The sequence below is a fragment of the Panthera tigris genome, chromosome A1 (genome assembly GCF_018350195.1).
Source record: "Panthera tigris isolate Pti1 chromosome A1, P.tigris_Pti1_mat1.1, whole genome shotgun sequence".
Taxonomy (NCBI): Eukaryota; Metazoa; Chordata; class Mammalia; order Carnivora; family Felidae; genus Panthera; species Panthera tigris.
The window spans coordinates 78361995-78375452 of NC_056660.1; the positions used below are offsets into that span (position 1 = coordinate 78361995).

Consider the following 13458-nt stretch of genomic DNA (forward strand, 5'->3'; position numbering starts at 1 on the left):
CTTCCTCCCTCCTTCCTTTGGGATCACTGGAGATGAACTGTTCTGCCACATGTAAAGTACAATAAAGCAAATTATGCTTTTTATCCCTTTAGAATAATTTGTTAGCCTAAAACTTGAGAAAGGCCAACCTAACAGCAGTCACAATCCACTGTGTCCCAGCAAACAAAGATCAGAAGCAGCATGCTTATTCTGGGGTGAACAAAAATCCCCCAGTACGTTGGAGCTTTTTGAGGTCCCTGGGGAAGCAAGAGCCAATCACGGCTCACCTGGCCAGTCCAACAGAGGGGTCCCGATTGGGGGAATGGGAGGTGGCGAGGGCCACACCTGACCCCGTGGTGGACAATTGTGCTTGCTTGACATGCTCTGGTCTATGGCACTTGCTGTGTTTTACTTTATTATTCCTACATAATTAAAAAAAAATCTTCATGTGGCTCTTTGGCCTAATATGGACAACAGTTTCCATGTTCATAGATCTCCAAGCCCCCGATAGGGGACGGACAGTGAACAATTAGGTAATGTGGTTAGTGTACAGAATCCAGAAGTGGGGTTGTAAAGTTTAATCTTCCTAAATGGATAATAACTAATTTTGTAATGATGCTGAAAATATATTTGTGATTTTTTTGCAACCTAGAGGGTTGGCTCAGCTTTGCTTAATTTAATAATTGAGAAAACTTCTGAATTTATTTCCATGCTTCTTTTAGGAAATAGTGCTCTCAAGACAGACAGGGCTACAGTGACAGGTTATTAGACTACGACATCAAACTTTCTGTACAGATATGCTTGAAAATAACAAATTATGAAATTCATTATCACCACTTAATATTTCCTATGATGTGTTAGAGTGTTGTGGCAAAATTCGGTGAATATTTTGTAGGCTGTAAAATTAATTAACGGTGATTATGAATTTACCATACAATTAAGGTTTCATTTGATAAGTTTTATTATTTCCTTCTACTATTTTATTAAATTATTCAGTCCATTTTATCAGTAAAGAATAATCTTTTCCGAAATTTGTTTTAGGTTTTGAGACTAACATGAACCTAACTGGCCGAGATGATCCTGGTAGAGCAGAAATTGTATCCGAGACTCAAGATAGAAATGCAAATAACCATGGAATTCAATTATCTAATTCACTCTCAAGCGCTATCACGGCTGAAAATGGGAATTCTGTCTCAAATGGTAAGTGCTTTTTAAACTCGGAAGTAAATAGATGAAAGTATTAAGCTCTATCAACTTTCTAGGGAGAATGGATTTGAGACATAAAAATGAAGTAGGCTTAAAAACTGGAACATAGATCATAAACTTTACTGTAGGGTGTATTGTAGCATTTTATTGGTTAGGTTAAAGAATTACAGTTGCATTTGGTGTTAGTTGACTTTTCAGAGATTGTTACAGAGTATCTCATATGTGGGAACCAATATAAAATGAGATTATACAGGACCAAAGGAGGAGATAGGTGCTTTAACAAAGTTTTAATTTTAAAAAAACATACCTTTTTCTTCTCATCTCTGAATGGTGTGAAGGGAAATAATATTGAAGTCATGGTAAACACCAAACAGGACTTAAGCATTTAATTGGAGTGTATCAATGAATGCATCATCTAGAACTTGGCTAGACTGTGTGTATCCAAAATAGTGGCTTAGACAAAGCCACTTGAATCTTGGGAAGATTCAGACCAATCTTTTCCTGAGAACATGCAGAAAAGCTGGCCAAAACTTTCTTTGTTGTTTAATCTGATTAAAGGCACTAGGAAACTATTAAGACAGTGAGATCCTGGGAAGACACTGAGGAAGGCAGTAAGGAATGTATAGAGGCCAAGCAAGGAGGCCGACATTCTAGACTTTTCTCTGAGGGACGTCCAGGGCACTTTCCTCGTCCCCAGAAGGCAACTCAGAAGCTGGGAGGGACTACTGACTGCCTCCAAGGATTGTGGGGAGACTAAGTCCAGGGCCTGCCAAGGCCATGGGCTGGAGCTTTGAAGTGTCCAAAGGTCAGGTGGACCCAACTAGAAGCCACAGCACAGTTATGGATCATCTCAATCCCTGATGTTGGACGGAGGTCCTCCCGGACTGACAGGGCCCACCGGTACCTGGGAGACAGTGTGTGTGTGTGTGTGTGTGTGTGTCCCAAAGGACAATTACAGCATCTGAGGCTTCAAACTGCTCTAACAGACCATTTTTCAAATAATTCAACACATAGTCAAAAAAACCCGAGCACATGAGGACAGAAAGCAAGATGAAAAATGAACAAGCAGAAATAGCCGTCAATTGCAGTTACATCCATGGGGTCCCGAAAGATTGGAGTTCAAACGCACATACTTTAAAATAAGTATGTTTACACTCTGCCCAAGGAGATAAAAGAAGGAATCAGCAGAAACAATGGGAAACTATAAAAACGTGTCAAATGGAAATTCTGAAATTGAGAAATAGTCATAAAATTAAGTACAACAGAGGATGGGTTTAAAGTTAATTAGACACAGTCATTTGGGAGAAGGGGAAAAAAAAAAAAAACAACCTGGGGAAGTGGGAGATAAATCAGAGGATATCTGGAATGAAACACAAAGAAGCGAAGAGAAGATTAAGGATTCCAGAAAGTGTTTGGAGACATGGAAGTCTTGGTGAGAGAGTCATTGGAATTCTAGAGAAAGAGATTATGCAGGCAGCAGAGAAGACTGTGTCCATGTGAATGCCTGTGTGCAAATGATTATTGATAATCACCTACAATGGATATCCTTCCAGGAGCCTGGGGGGGCTCAGTTGGTTAAGTGTCCAACTTCGGCTCAGGTCATGATCTCACGGTCCATGGGATGGAGCCCTGCGTTGGGCTCTGTGCTGCCAGCTCAGAGCCTGGATGCTGCTTTGGATTCTGTGTCTCCCCCTCTCTCTGCCCCTCCACCACTTGTGTTCTCTCTCTCTCTCAAGAATAAATCAGCATTAAAAAATACACATATTTAAAATGGATACCTTCAACTGGTGACCGAGTCATGTTCGTTATCTACTCCTGTGTAAAAACTACCGCCTCCCAGAACTCAGAGGCTTAATTCAACAAAAGGCTATGTTTTCATACCTTCTGTGGGTCAGGAATCTGGCTGTGGCTGAGGGGAGTGCCTTTGTTGCAAGGTCCCCTGTGAGGCGGCTGTCAACTGACTGTTGGCCAAAACCCTAGATATCTTGACGCTTGATGAAAAGGTGGCCCAATTTCAGGATCACTTACATGGCCACTGGCAGGCCTCACCAGCCCACTCACATGGCCTTCGCCATAAGGGTGGCCTCGAACCAGGGCAGCTGGCCATGAGAGAGCAAGAAAGAGAGTCTGGGTGGGGGCCACGGTCCTTACCTAGCCCACCCCTGCAGGCGACACGCAGCACGTCTGCCACATTCTGTCTGTAGGTCATCCATGCTGTCTACCCGATGGGAGGGGGTTAGATGAGTTGTGAGTGCCTGGTGGTGGGCTCACTGGGGGCCATTGTATAGGCTGCCTGGCACGTGGATAAACAGCCAAAAAAGTTTGGGGGGGGCACTAACCTTACACGCCACGAAACGGGTGCCTCTCAAGCACGTTGCGCTAAGTGCAAAAAGAATCCAACATTGCCCAAGGCTGCATGAGTGGCAGGGGATGGTCTGCTGTCTAGTTCCGTCCAGGCAGCTGTAGCAAAACACCCAGACCGGGCGGCTCATCAACAGCAGAAGTATTTGCTCACAGTCCCGGATGTCCACGATCACGATCAGCGGGGCCGGTGCGGTCGGTGCCGACGTGGGCCCTCCTCCACCTGGCTGATTGCCAGTCTCCCTGTGTCCTCACAAGATTGGAAGGAATGAGCCTGTGCTCTAGGGTCTCTTTCAGAAGTGCACGAACCCCAGTCGTGAGGGCTCCAGCCTCATGACCTAACATCCTCTGAGAGGCCCTCCCTCCTAAAGCCATCACCTTGAAGGCTGGGATTCCAAAATAAACATTTGGGAGAAGGGGGGACAGACACTCAGACCATAGCAGACTGCAGAGGGCCATGAATTGCTGTTGACAAACAAGAATGTACATGTTCCTCGAAATTTATAGACATCTTTCTGTCTATAAATGTGACTTTTCTTGAAACAAACAAAGCCTGAGTAGAATAAATAAAAACAAAACTGCTCCTAGGCATATCACAGTGAACCACGGGTAACTAAGAGTGAATCTTAAAAGCAGCCAGAAGTTAAAAAAAAGACAAGTTCCAAAGAGCAACAATGGAAGTCCAAAGACACCAAAGTCACGTATGTCATGTGCTCAAATAAAATAATTGCCAAGCTAGAATTAAAAAAAAAAAAAAAATTAATGTTTGTTTGTTTTTGAGAGAGACAGAGTGCAAGCAGGAGAGGGGTGGGGGTGGGGGGGGACGCAGAATCCAAAGCAGCTCCAGGGTCCGAGCTGTCAGCACAGAGCCCCACACGGAGCTTGAACCCACGAACCCTGAGATCATGACCTGAGCCAGAGTCGGCTGCTTAATGGACTGAGCCACCCTAGTGTCCCTAGATTTTTATAAGCAATAAAAAAACTTCTGTAAGAATGAAAAGGAGCTAAAGATAGTTTTAGAAAAAGGTAAGAACTGGAAGATGAAGCCCAGGCATGCCCAGATTCTCAGAGATACAAACAGGAAAAAGAATGAAAAAACCAAGTGAAGTCGAGATGGTAAAACAGCGTTTCTGATTACGCACAGATAACTCACACTAGCTGTAATTTCAAAGGCCACCACAGAAGGAATAATAGTGGAGTATATGATTTCCAAACTAATAGAGAGGGTAAAACAATAATAAAAGCCAGTCCACCCAAAAGTTGGCGAAAAAGAGGTAAACCGGAGATTTCTGGAAAACAGGCCAGATAGAAAGGTCGTAGATGGTAGACACAAAAGCACCTTTAAAAATAACTAAACTCGAAATCCATGAAATTTTAAGAGACCCGTTTAATGTGAATTTCCATTATAGATGAGCTGATTGCGGTGCCTGGGTGGCTCAGTCGGTTAAGCATCTGACTTCGGCTCAGGTCATGATCTACCAGTTCATGGGTTTGAGCCCTCCGTCAGGCTCTGTGCTGACAGCTCAGAGCCTGGAGCCTGCTTCGGATTCTGTCTCCCTCTCTTTCTGCCCCTGCCCACTCATGCTCTGTCTCTCTGTCTCTTAAAAATAAATAAACATTAAATATTTTTTAAAAAACATGCTATACTTTTTTTAAAAAGTGAATTGATTAATACAATATTTTAAAGCCTAAAATTTCTGAAAACCATGTAAAACATGATGCTTAACATTTAAATGTGAGGGAAAATACAGAATATTGTAACGAATGCCAATGAAAACATAACAGAATGCACAGGATACTGCTAATGTCTTAATCAGTGGAAATGTATGTCTTTAAACCCATACATTACAAAAGAAGAATGGCCAAAAATTGGGTTTTTTAAATGTCAACAAGTTGGAAACAGAACCACAAATTAAACACTAAGCAAGTAGGAGGAAAGATGTGACAAAGGTAAGAACTGTGTCACTGAAATTTATAACAAATAGGTAACAAATGACAAACCCAAAAGTTTTCAAACAAAAACAATCTTTGCAGCATGAATAAAATTGCCAAGTTTCCTGCAAGGGTGACAGGGAAATAAAGAAGGGGACCCAGAAGGCCAACTCTGGGGACAAAGAGGGGACCTGCCACAGATCTTACAGAAATGAAAAATAATACTGAGTATTGTACAAACAGTTTGTGCCAAGACAGTTTTGCGAATTTACTTATTTATTTTTAATTTGTGGATTTAGATGAGGAGACACATTAAAAAACAAATACAACTAACCAAAATGGACCAAAAAAAATAAAAAAGGCTAAACGGTAACGTAAATATTAAATTAATTGAATTTGTAATTGAACACTTTTCTATGAGGAAAACACTAGGCCCAAATGACTTTTCCAGTGAGTTGCCTCAAAATTTTAAAAAGGACGAAACAATGCCAATATTACACAAACTCTTCCAGAGGCTAGGGATACAGAAGAAGGGGGAAATAAAGAAAAGCTTCCCAGCTTGCATAAAAACCACTTAATTTATGACGAACTTGGCATTGCAGGGCGCTGGGGGAAGGATAATCGATGGCTACCCATGTGAGGAAAACAGTGAACGTGACCCCTACTTGGTGCCCTACACACAAAAGATTTCTGGTGGATTAGGCATCCAAGTGTCAAACATAAAATTTGTAGTAGAAAATATAGGATGATTTTTTTTAACTTCAGAGGTAGGAAAAGAAAGAAGAACTTCTTACACAGGCCACAAAAGAGTGCTAACCACAAAGGAAAAACTGTGTGTGTGTGTGTGTGTGTGTGTGTGTGTGTGTGTAAGTATACACATGTATTCAACACATTTAACTAATGAAGACTCATATTCAGAGTTTACTTATAAACAAGACTATTGAATAGGAAATTGTTTTTGGACATTAATAAGCACAAACATTTTTCAGAGCCCAACTTCATTGGTAATTAGAGAAAATGCACATGAAAAGCACAGGAGAACGACACACAACACAACACAACCTGCAGAATGGGAGCACTGAGCACAGGGGAAGAGGGCCTGCGGGAGGAGGGGATCCTAGGAAGGGGAGGTGGGGAAGGGGAGCGAGGTTGAGAGATAGGGGAGGGGCTCTGAGGAGGAGGGGCTCTGGGAGGAGAGGCTCTGGGAGGGGGGTGCTGGGGAGGAGGGGTTCCAGGGGGGTGGGACTCTGGAAAGGAGGAGGGGGTTTGGCGAGGGAGGGGCTGGGGGGAGGGGCTCCAGGAGGGAGGGACTGTATGCATCCCCCATAGGGATGTCCCCATCCTGTGTCAGAAGTCCCTCTAGGTCCAGGAGAACATAGGGAGGCTGGGGGTGCAGCTTCTAGGCCTAGTACATTGCCCACCCACGTGTGCTCTCCGCCAGGGTCCAGAGCGGGAGGAGGACAGCGAGTGTAGGATGAAAACCAGGCAGGGCATTGCAGTGACAAGTCACAGGTTACCTGGAGGGACCAGAGGCAGGTAGTCGGTGGGGACAGAGCATTAAGGTCTCCAGAGCATTGTGGGGATTCTCTGTTGACACTCGGAAAAAAGATCATTGGAATCACATGCAAGGAGAAAAACCCAAATGTGTTTAGGAATCTCACCCACCATATTAAGCAAGAATAATGAATAATGATCAAAAGTAGGCAGATCACAAGGCAGAGGCTTTTTGGTGCAATGGGGGTGTGGGGTGGGGGGTGGGGGGTGGCAGTATCTTACATCAGTAAGATACAGAAGGATTTTTCTACCAGCAAGAAAGACCGCTAGAAAAAGGAAACCACTGACCGAATTGTATTGCCACCGCGAACAGACCAAAGTTCAGCAAAGAATGATGCAGGCTCTCGGACTCCATAGTATTGTCCTGCCTTTAAAAAAAAAAAAATGTTTCTTTATTTATTTTGAGAGAGGGACAGCACAAGCAACGTGGGGGAGAGGGGGCAGAGAAAGAGGGAGAGACAGAATCCCAAGCAGGCTCTGCCCTGTCAGCACAGAGCCCAACGCAGGGCTCGATCCCGATCCTGGGAGATCATGACCTGAGCTGAAGTCAAGAGTCAAACACTTAACCAGCTGAGACACCCAGGTGCCCCAGTTTTGACCTTTCTAAACATCGTCTCCTGACTGAATTTCACAGCTTTTAAAAATAACATATTATTAATGTGGCATTTATAATTTCATGCACGTTATGAAAATTATACATGTTTTAGAGCAGTGCGAAGAACAATTCTTTTAGGGAAGAATAATAAAGAATAAAAACTACCATCAATCCTATTACCTAGAAATACTCCAAAAATGTCTATTGTTCCACTGTGTTGAGTTTTATTTTTTCACACAAATGCGTGTATCTACATTGTATATTTGGCTTTATTTTTATAAAGTTTGAGTTATACATGGATGTAGTTTTACTGTTCTCCCCCCATTTGGAATACCGTGGTCTATCTCTGTCAACAACTACAAATCTGAGTTGATTACAGATAGCCTTACGTGTGTTCAGTACATGACACTCCATCCTTTAGGGCTGCCAGGATTTACAGTAAATAAGCTGTCAGACAGCAAGATTATCTCCCACCTTTCCACCCTTGAGACAACATCTTAATTAAAAGAGGAGTTTTGTAAAACTCCCCATGTCAATGTTTGACGTTCACATCTATGTGCATCTGTTTAGCTGGACGTATACAGATACGATCTTCCTTTTTTTTTTTTTTTGAGATACAATCTTTCTTTTAAGATGGTGAATTTCTGGGGAGTTAGGGTGGCTCAGTCTGTGAAGCATTCACCTCTTGATTTCCTCTCAGGTCATGATCTCACCAAACCCTAAATAAAGGCACAAAATCCTGAGATTTAGCCCTACATCAGGCACACTGGGTGTGAATCCTGTTTAAGATTCTGTCTTTTCCTCTTTCTCTGGCCCCACCCCCGACCGCACATGCACTCACTCTCTCTGAATAAATTAATACATACATACATACATACGTAAAGTAAAAATTTTTTAAATTAAAAAAAAATTAAGATGGTTACTTTCTGAAATCTCTGATGTGAGAAGTAATTCCTTTGTGAGGAGGTAAAGATAACAAAAACAATTTTATACCCTTATATTGAACTTAAATAGTCCTAATATAATAAAAATGGAATTTGAGTGACAATAATAGCCAGCAAGTATGCGATAGAAGTATATTTCACAAGGACTACACGTACCTATTAAGAAAGTAATTAATACCTGTTTTCCTTGCAATTTTGGAGGATTTAAAGATCACCACTAAACAAAAAAAAAAAAAAAAAAAGGAATTTAAAATATGTTAGAATGACCAAAACTGAATACACATCTATTTAAGAAAGATGACCTTATTCTCATTCATTTTTGCTAAAATTTCACCCAATGTCCTTCTCCCTAGCTCCTTGGGTGAAGTTCATCCTACCATAAAGAAAGAGAAAATAGAAACTTCTTGTCACCAAATTATTTAATTTGTCTGTGTCTTGAGTCAAAAGCCAAACGTTATGGCTTGGACAATAATCCTGGAAAACCTCATACAAAAATCTGTGAGTTTTACTCTAAAAATCAAAGTAAAGTCAAAAACCATTGGAACAGACAAGAAATCCTCTAGCCCCAGATGGAAATTTTTTTGGAATACATTGCCTGAGATTAATAATATCACATTAAATATGTAGGGCTCTCGGGCTTCTCACCTTCAGCATCTGACAAATGTTCAGGCCCTAGAACACACTACCCCTTAAATCTCATAGGGACCAGAGTTTAAAATAAAGGTGGTTCTGAGTTGTCATTAATTGATGATCCCTTGGAAATAATCAGGAGCCACACGCACAAAAGGAAAATTATTTCAGTTGGGATTTCAGTCTTTCAAAGCCACTTGCCACGTTTATGTGGTTCTACTTTCGTGAACACCATGGATGTCCCGTCTCCTGCCACCTTCCCATCATCGGGCACCATGCTTAGCACTGGGTAAGCACTTACCGACCGGGGCCATGTTGCATGTTACGCAGGGACCAGTAAGTTCTGTGCAGGGTGTGGAGTCAGAAAACTTCTGCCCATCAGTATGATAAGAACTGACCCGATATTACACCTGTGCCACGCCTGATGTAGGTGTGACCCATCCTTGCTCTGAAAGCGGTTACTGGTACCGATTCCTAATTCACCAGGGATAGTCAGTGTGCTTTCTAAATAAAGGCACAAGATGGAAATAAATGTTTAAAATAACTTGGAATTCTAATTGAATCAGAAATAGTGTTATTTTTCTAGGAAATGATTTATCTTGAATGCCAGGATCTGCATGCTACCTCTGCTTCCCAGAAATAATTCTCTGTTTGTTCGTTTGCTGAAATATAGTTATGTGTGGGTAATTATAGCTATCATTTACTTTAATTGCCATCCTTTTACTGATGTGAACACAGACTTAGATCTTTTTTGGTATACTTAATTATTCCCTGGACTTGTGGTTATTTATCATTAGATTAAAGAACAGTTTTCAGTGTTAGGACATTTTCGTTGTATCACACAAAATATTGTGAGTATAAAGATGTTTATTTCGTGGGGGGAAATAAAGACATAAAGAAATTCCAGCCAGGCCATTTTATGTTCAGTACGATTTGCTTGCTTGCTGCTCAGTGAATATACATTTTATTGCTGGGCATCAGGAAACAAATGGCAACTAAAGAACACAGTCATTACATTTGATTTTACATTTATCATTCTGTGAGGACTGTCTCTCTTTTTATTTGCGTTATGTTTATCGTCGGTGTGCAGTAAGGGTTATCTGCGGTGTAAAGGGCTTTCCGTAGGGACAGACTGGATAGGACGCTCTGGGACCTGGAACTCTGCATTTTTTGTAGATTCCGTATTGAATCGAGCGCCACTGGAGCACCAAACCCCAGTGATTCTGGAAACATCTAAAAACGGCTTTTCGTCAGCCCTGCTCGAGGTAGATGTGGAATGCTGGCAGAGCTCCTCTGGTTGGAGCCCGTGAAAAACATTCACATATACGTTTTACAACATCACTTTGTTTATGGGAATTGTATAGATTCTTTGGAACTCATACTGTTGTCTGACTCAAAAGCTGACTGCCAGAGGAAGCAAGCCTTCACTTGACAATCTGGAATATTGTGCAATTATCTATTTTCAGCAGCAGAAGGTAGCTTTGCAAAGAAAGCCAGCTTCTTGGGCATGTAGAAAGCCCTGCCCCACTCCTTCTGGCTAAAAATATTTTGAAGTCATATTGAATAATTGCTAATTTGGACTCCATTTAATTAAATCTCCTCCACTGTAGTTAAGAAGTCCCGATTAAAAACAGCTGGATTCAAAGGCTGACTGTTCTTTCCTGGCAACGCTGCATTGTTCCTGTTTGCCTGTGCTCAGGCCCCAGCTCTGAGGTTCATTGATTCCATGGCTGTGAGCAAATTACTTAACCTTTCTGGTCCTCTGTTTTCTCATCTTAAAAATGGGGATAATCAAGGGACCTGCCATATGGGATTGTTATGAGGATCTGGTACAATGATGCCACCCCAAATAGTGCTCTATATACATTACCTAATACACAGATATCAGAAAAGCTTAGGTTTCTTGGAGCTAGATCACTGAAAAATGTGTCCAATAAAAACAAAAATGCATGATGTCGATAAGGCACAAGGCCGCGAATTAATTTGTCCAAGACCAGACAGACTGTAATGCTAGAATCTATGGTAATGACATCGACCCCAATACACACATGCATAGAGTCAAACTCGCATATCATTTTGGAGGAATGAATGGACGTCGGGATTTATGGGAGCGTTCCAGGAAAGGTTCTGTTTTATCCCTTGGAGGGTTCGAAGATTCAAAATAATATAAAGGACAGAATGGCCTGAAGAAGCCTAGTGAGAGGCAGGTGCACATCAGTCACAAAGCATTTATTAAGCACCAGTTGCATGCAGGCATTGTGCAATGCGTGCAGAGCCGTGGGGAGTCTAAGCGAATCACGGGGTGCTCTTTGGGTATAAGCAGAGCATATGTAGAGCATTAGCATTATGTGTCAAGAGAGATCACAGAACAGGGCAGCCAGTGACAAGTGTCAGGTCAACCACACAAAAAAGGAGTGCTCTGGTGTGAAGAGATTCACGAGGGCTGGGATTTTACAGATGCTCCTGGTGAGGATTGGGATTTTCAAAATGAATGAGATTCAGACTAGAAGGGCACACCTTCCAGGGAAGAAAATACATCTCCGTGGCGGGATGGGAGTGAGCTACTTTGATGGCATAGGTCAGTGAATAAGATGGCGTTGAATGCCAGTTCAAAGAGTGTCTCTGGAAGACTGGTCTTTGCTTGGAGAGGGTGGGGTACCATACATTGGCTGTTTTGGAGGAACTTCCCTGATTGTGTTACTCAGGGTGAAGAGTGGAACAAAACCCGAGGTTGGGAACAGCAGGTGTGTGTTGATCCTATTAACACCAAGGAGAATGTTCCAGGATGGACTGGGATAGGAGGGAGAGAACAGCGCACTCTTTCACAGAAGAAGCGGAGTTCTGAGAGGTTTATCCTGTGGGTTGGGTTTGGAGTTCAAGCGATGAGAAGGACTTCTGGCGGTAGACAGTCGTGACATAAATGCTGGTGATAATTCGGGAGTCTAAGGGGAGCTCCAGGAGGGAAAGATAGGGAAGGCAGGATTTTCACGGGAGCTGGAGAAATGGGGATCATTTGCAGCATCAGAGGAAAAGTTTTAAAGAGAAACGAGGAGAAAATCTGACCACAAAACCATGTGGAGTGCCAAGCTTTGAGAAGGACAGGCGTGGAGATACGGAATAAATGATCAGAGACGGGAACGCCAGCATGCAGTTTCACAAAAACCAGGAGAATCATGACTTCGAGATCGGAGGTATTTGGTAAGCTGGGAGGACACACAAGGAGAATCATATATTGCTATCAACTAAACACACTTGGGTCCCAACAGAGCCTCAGGGATTGTGACTGGCAGATTCTAAGGGGTTCATTACTTAAGACTCAGAGCCACACCACCCTCTCCAGCCTGCCCTATTCTTCTCTTCTTAGAAGGCTCTACATAAACCCCCAGGGTTTTATGTGTAGACTTCACCGCCGCAGAGTCTCCCCCTTTGCAAAATCACCTTACAAACTCAGGGAAGTCCAGGGCCTGGATCCACACCACACATGATGAGGAGAGTGTCCTGAATACCACTTCCCCTGAGCATCCCGGGGAAGGATGAATTGACAAAGCTCTGAACAGCACCCACTGCTCAGGGAGAGGAGCAGGGAGCCTCCTCCCTCTACCTGGCCCCTGGATCAAGGCTGATGACTTCCTGACTCCCCCCTGCCAAGCCCCAGTGCCAAACAGCATGTTGTACAGAGTGCTGCCATCTATTACGTGGCCCAGATCAGCAGGTGGGGAATGCCTTCTCGAAGCCTCTGCATGCTTTCTTTGAACAGAAGAGCTGGGTATCTGGGGGGTAGGACAGGGACAGTTTCAGAAGATCTTAGCCCTTGCTCTAATTTGGACAAGCATGGCTCCTTAAACGGATGGTTTCATATCAAATGGACATGCTTAGCATTTTGAGGCCCACTGTTGCCGCTGTAGTAAGAATGTGTTGAGGACACAGAACTACATCCACTGGGAATTATCACCACAGAATGGGGTCTGGGGACAAGGCTGTGGCTGCAAGAAAACGAAAGCACGTTCGTGAGTATGTGCGAGCAATTGTCCGTGGTAGAAGCCTTCAATGGAAGTCGACAAATAAAGGTTCCAGATTGACCTTCGATGGCCCCCAGCACTGATCAAGAACCTTTAACTTGGTAGGAACACAGTAGAATTCTTTACCCCAAGACTTGGGGCCTTTTCTGGGGTCTTTGGCTAGCTGACAGGTGAAATGACACAATTGCTACATCTTTTCTTTTCTTTCTTTTTTTCAAAGCTAATGAGAAGTAAATGA

At 42.8% G+C, this 13458-nt stretch overlaps 1 protein-coding gene across 4 annotated transcripts in view; it reads left to right on the forward strand.

Annotated features, from left to right (window-relative positions):
* The window catches only part of MYO16 (myosin XVI), a 610989-nt gene that overhangs the window by 565769 nt on the left and 31762 nt on the right, over positions 1-13458 (forward strand). For all 4 annotated transcript variants that reach the window (XR_006215346.1, XM_042980064.1, XM_042980054.1 and 1 more), the window contains exon 33: positions 1021-1179. Coding sequence is in view for 3 of the 4 variants with exons in the window: in XM_042980064.1 (XP_042835998.1) it covers positions 1021-1179 (159 nt within the window). In the remaining variant the exon portion in view is untranslated. The remainder of the gene's footprint in view (positions 1-1020; positions 1180-13458) is intronic.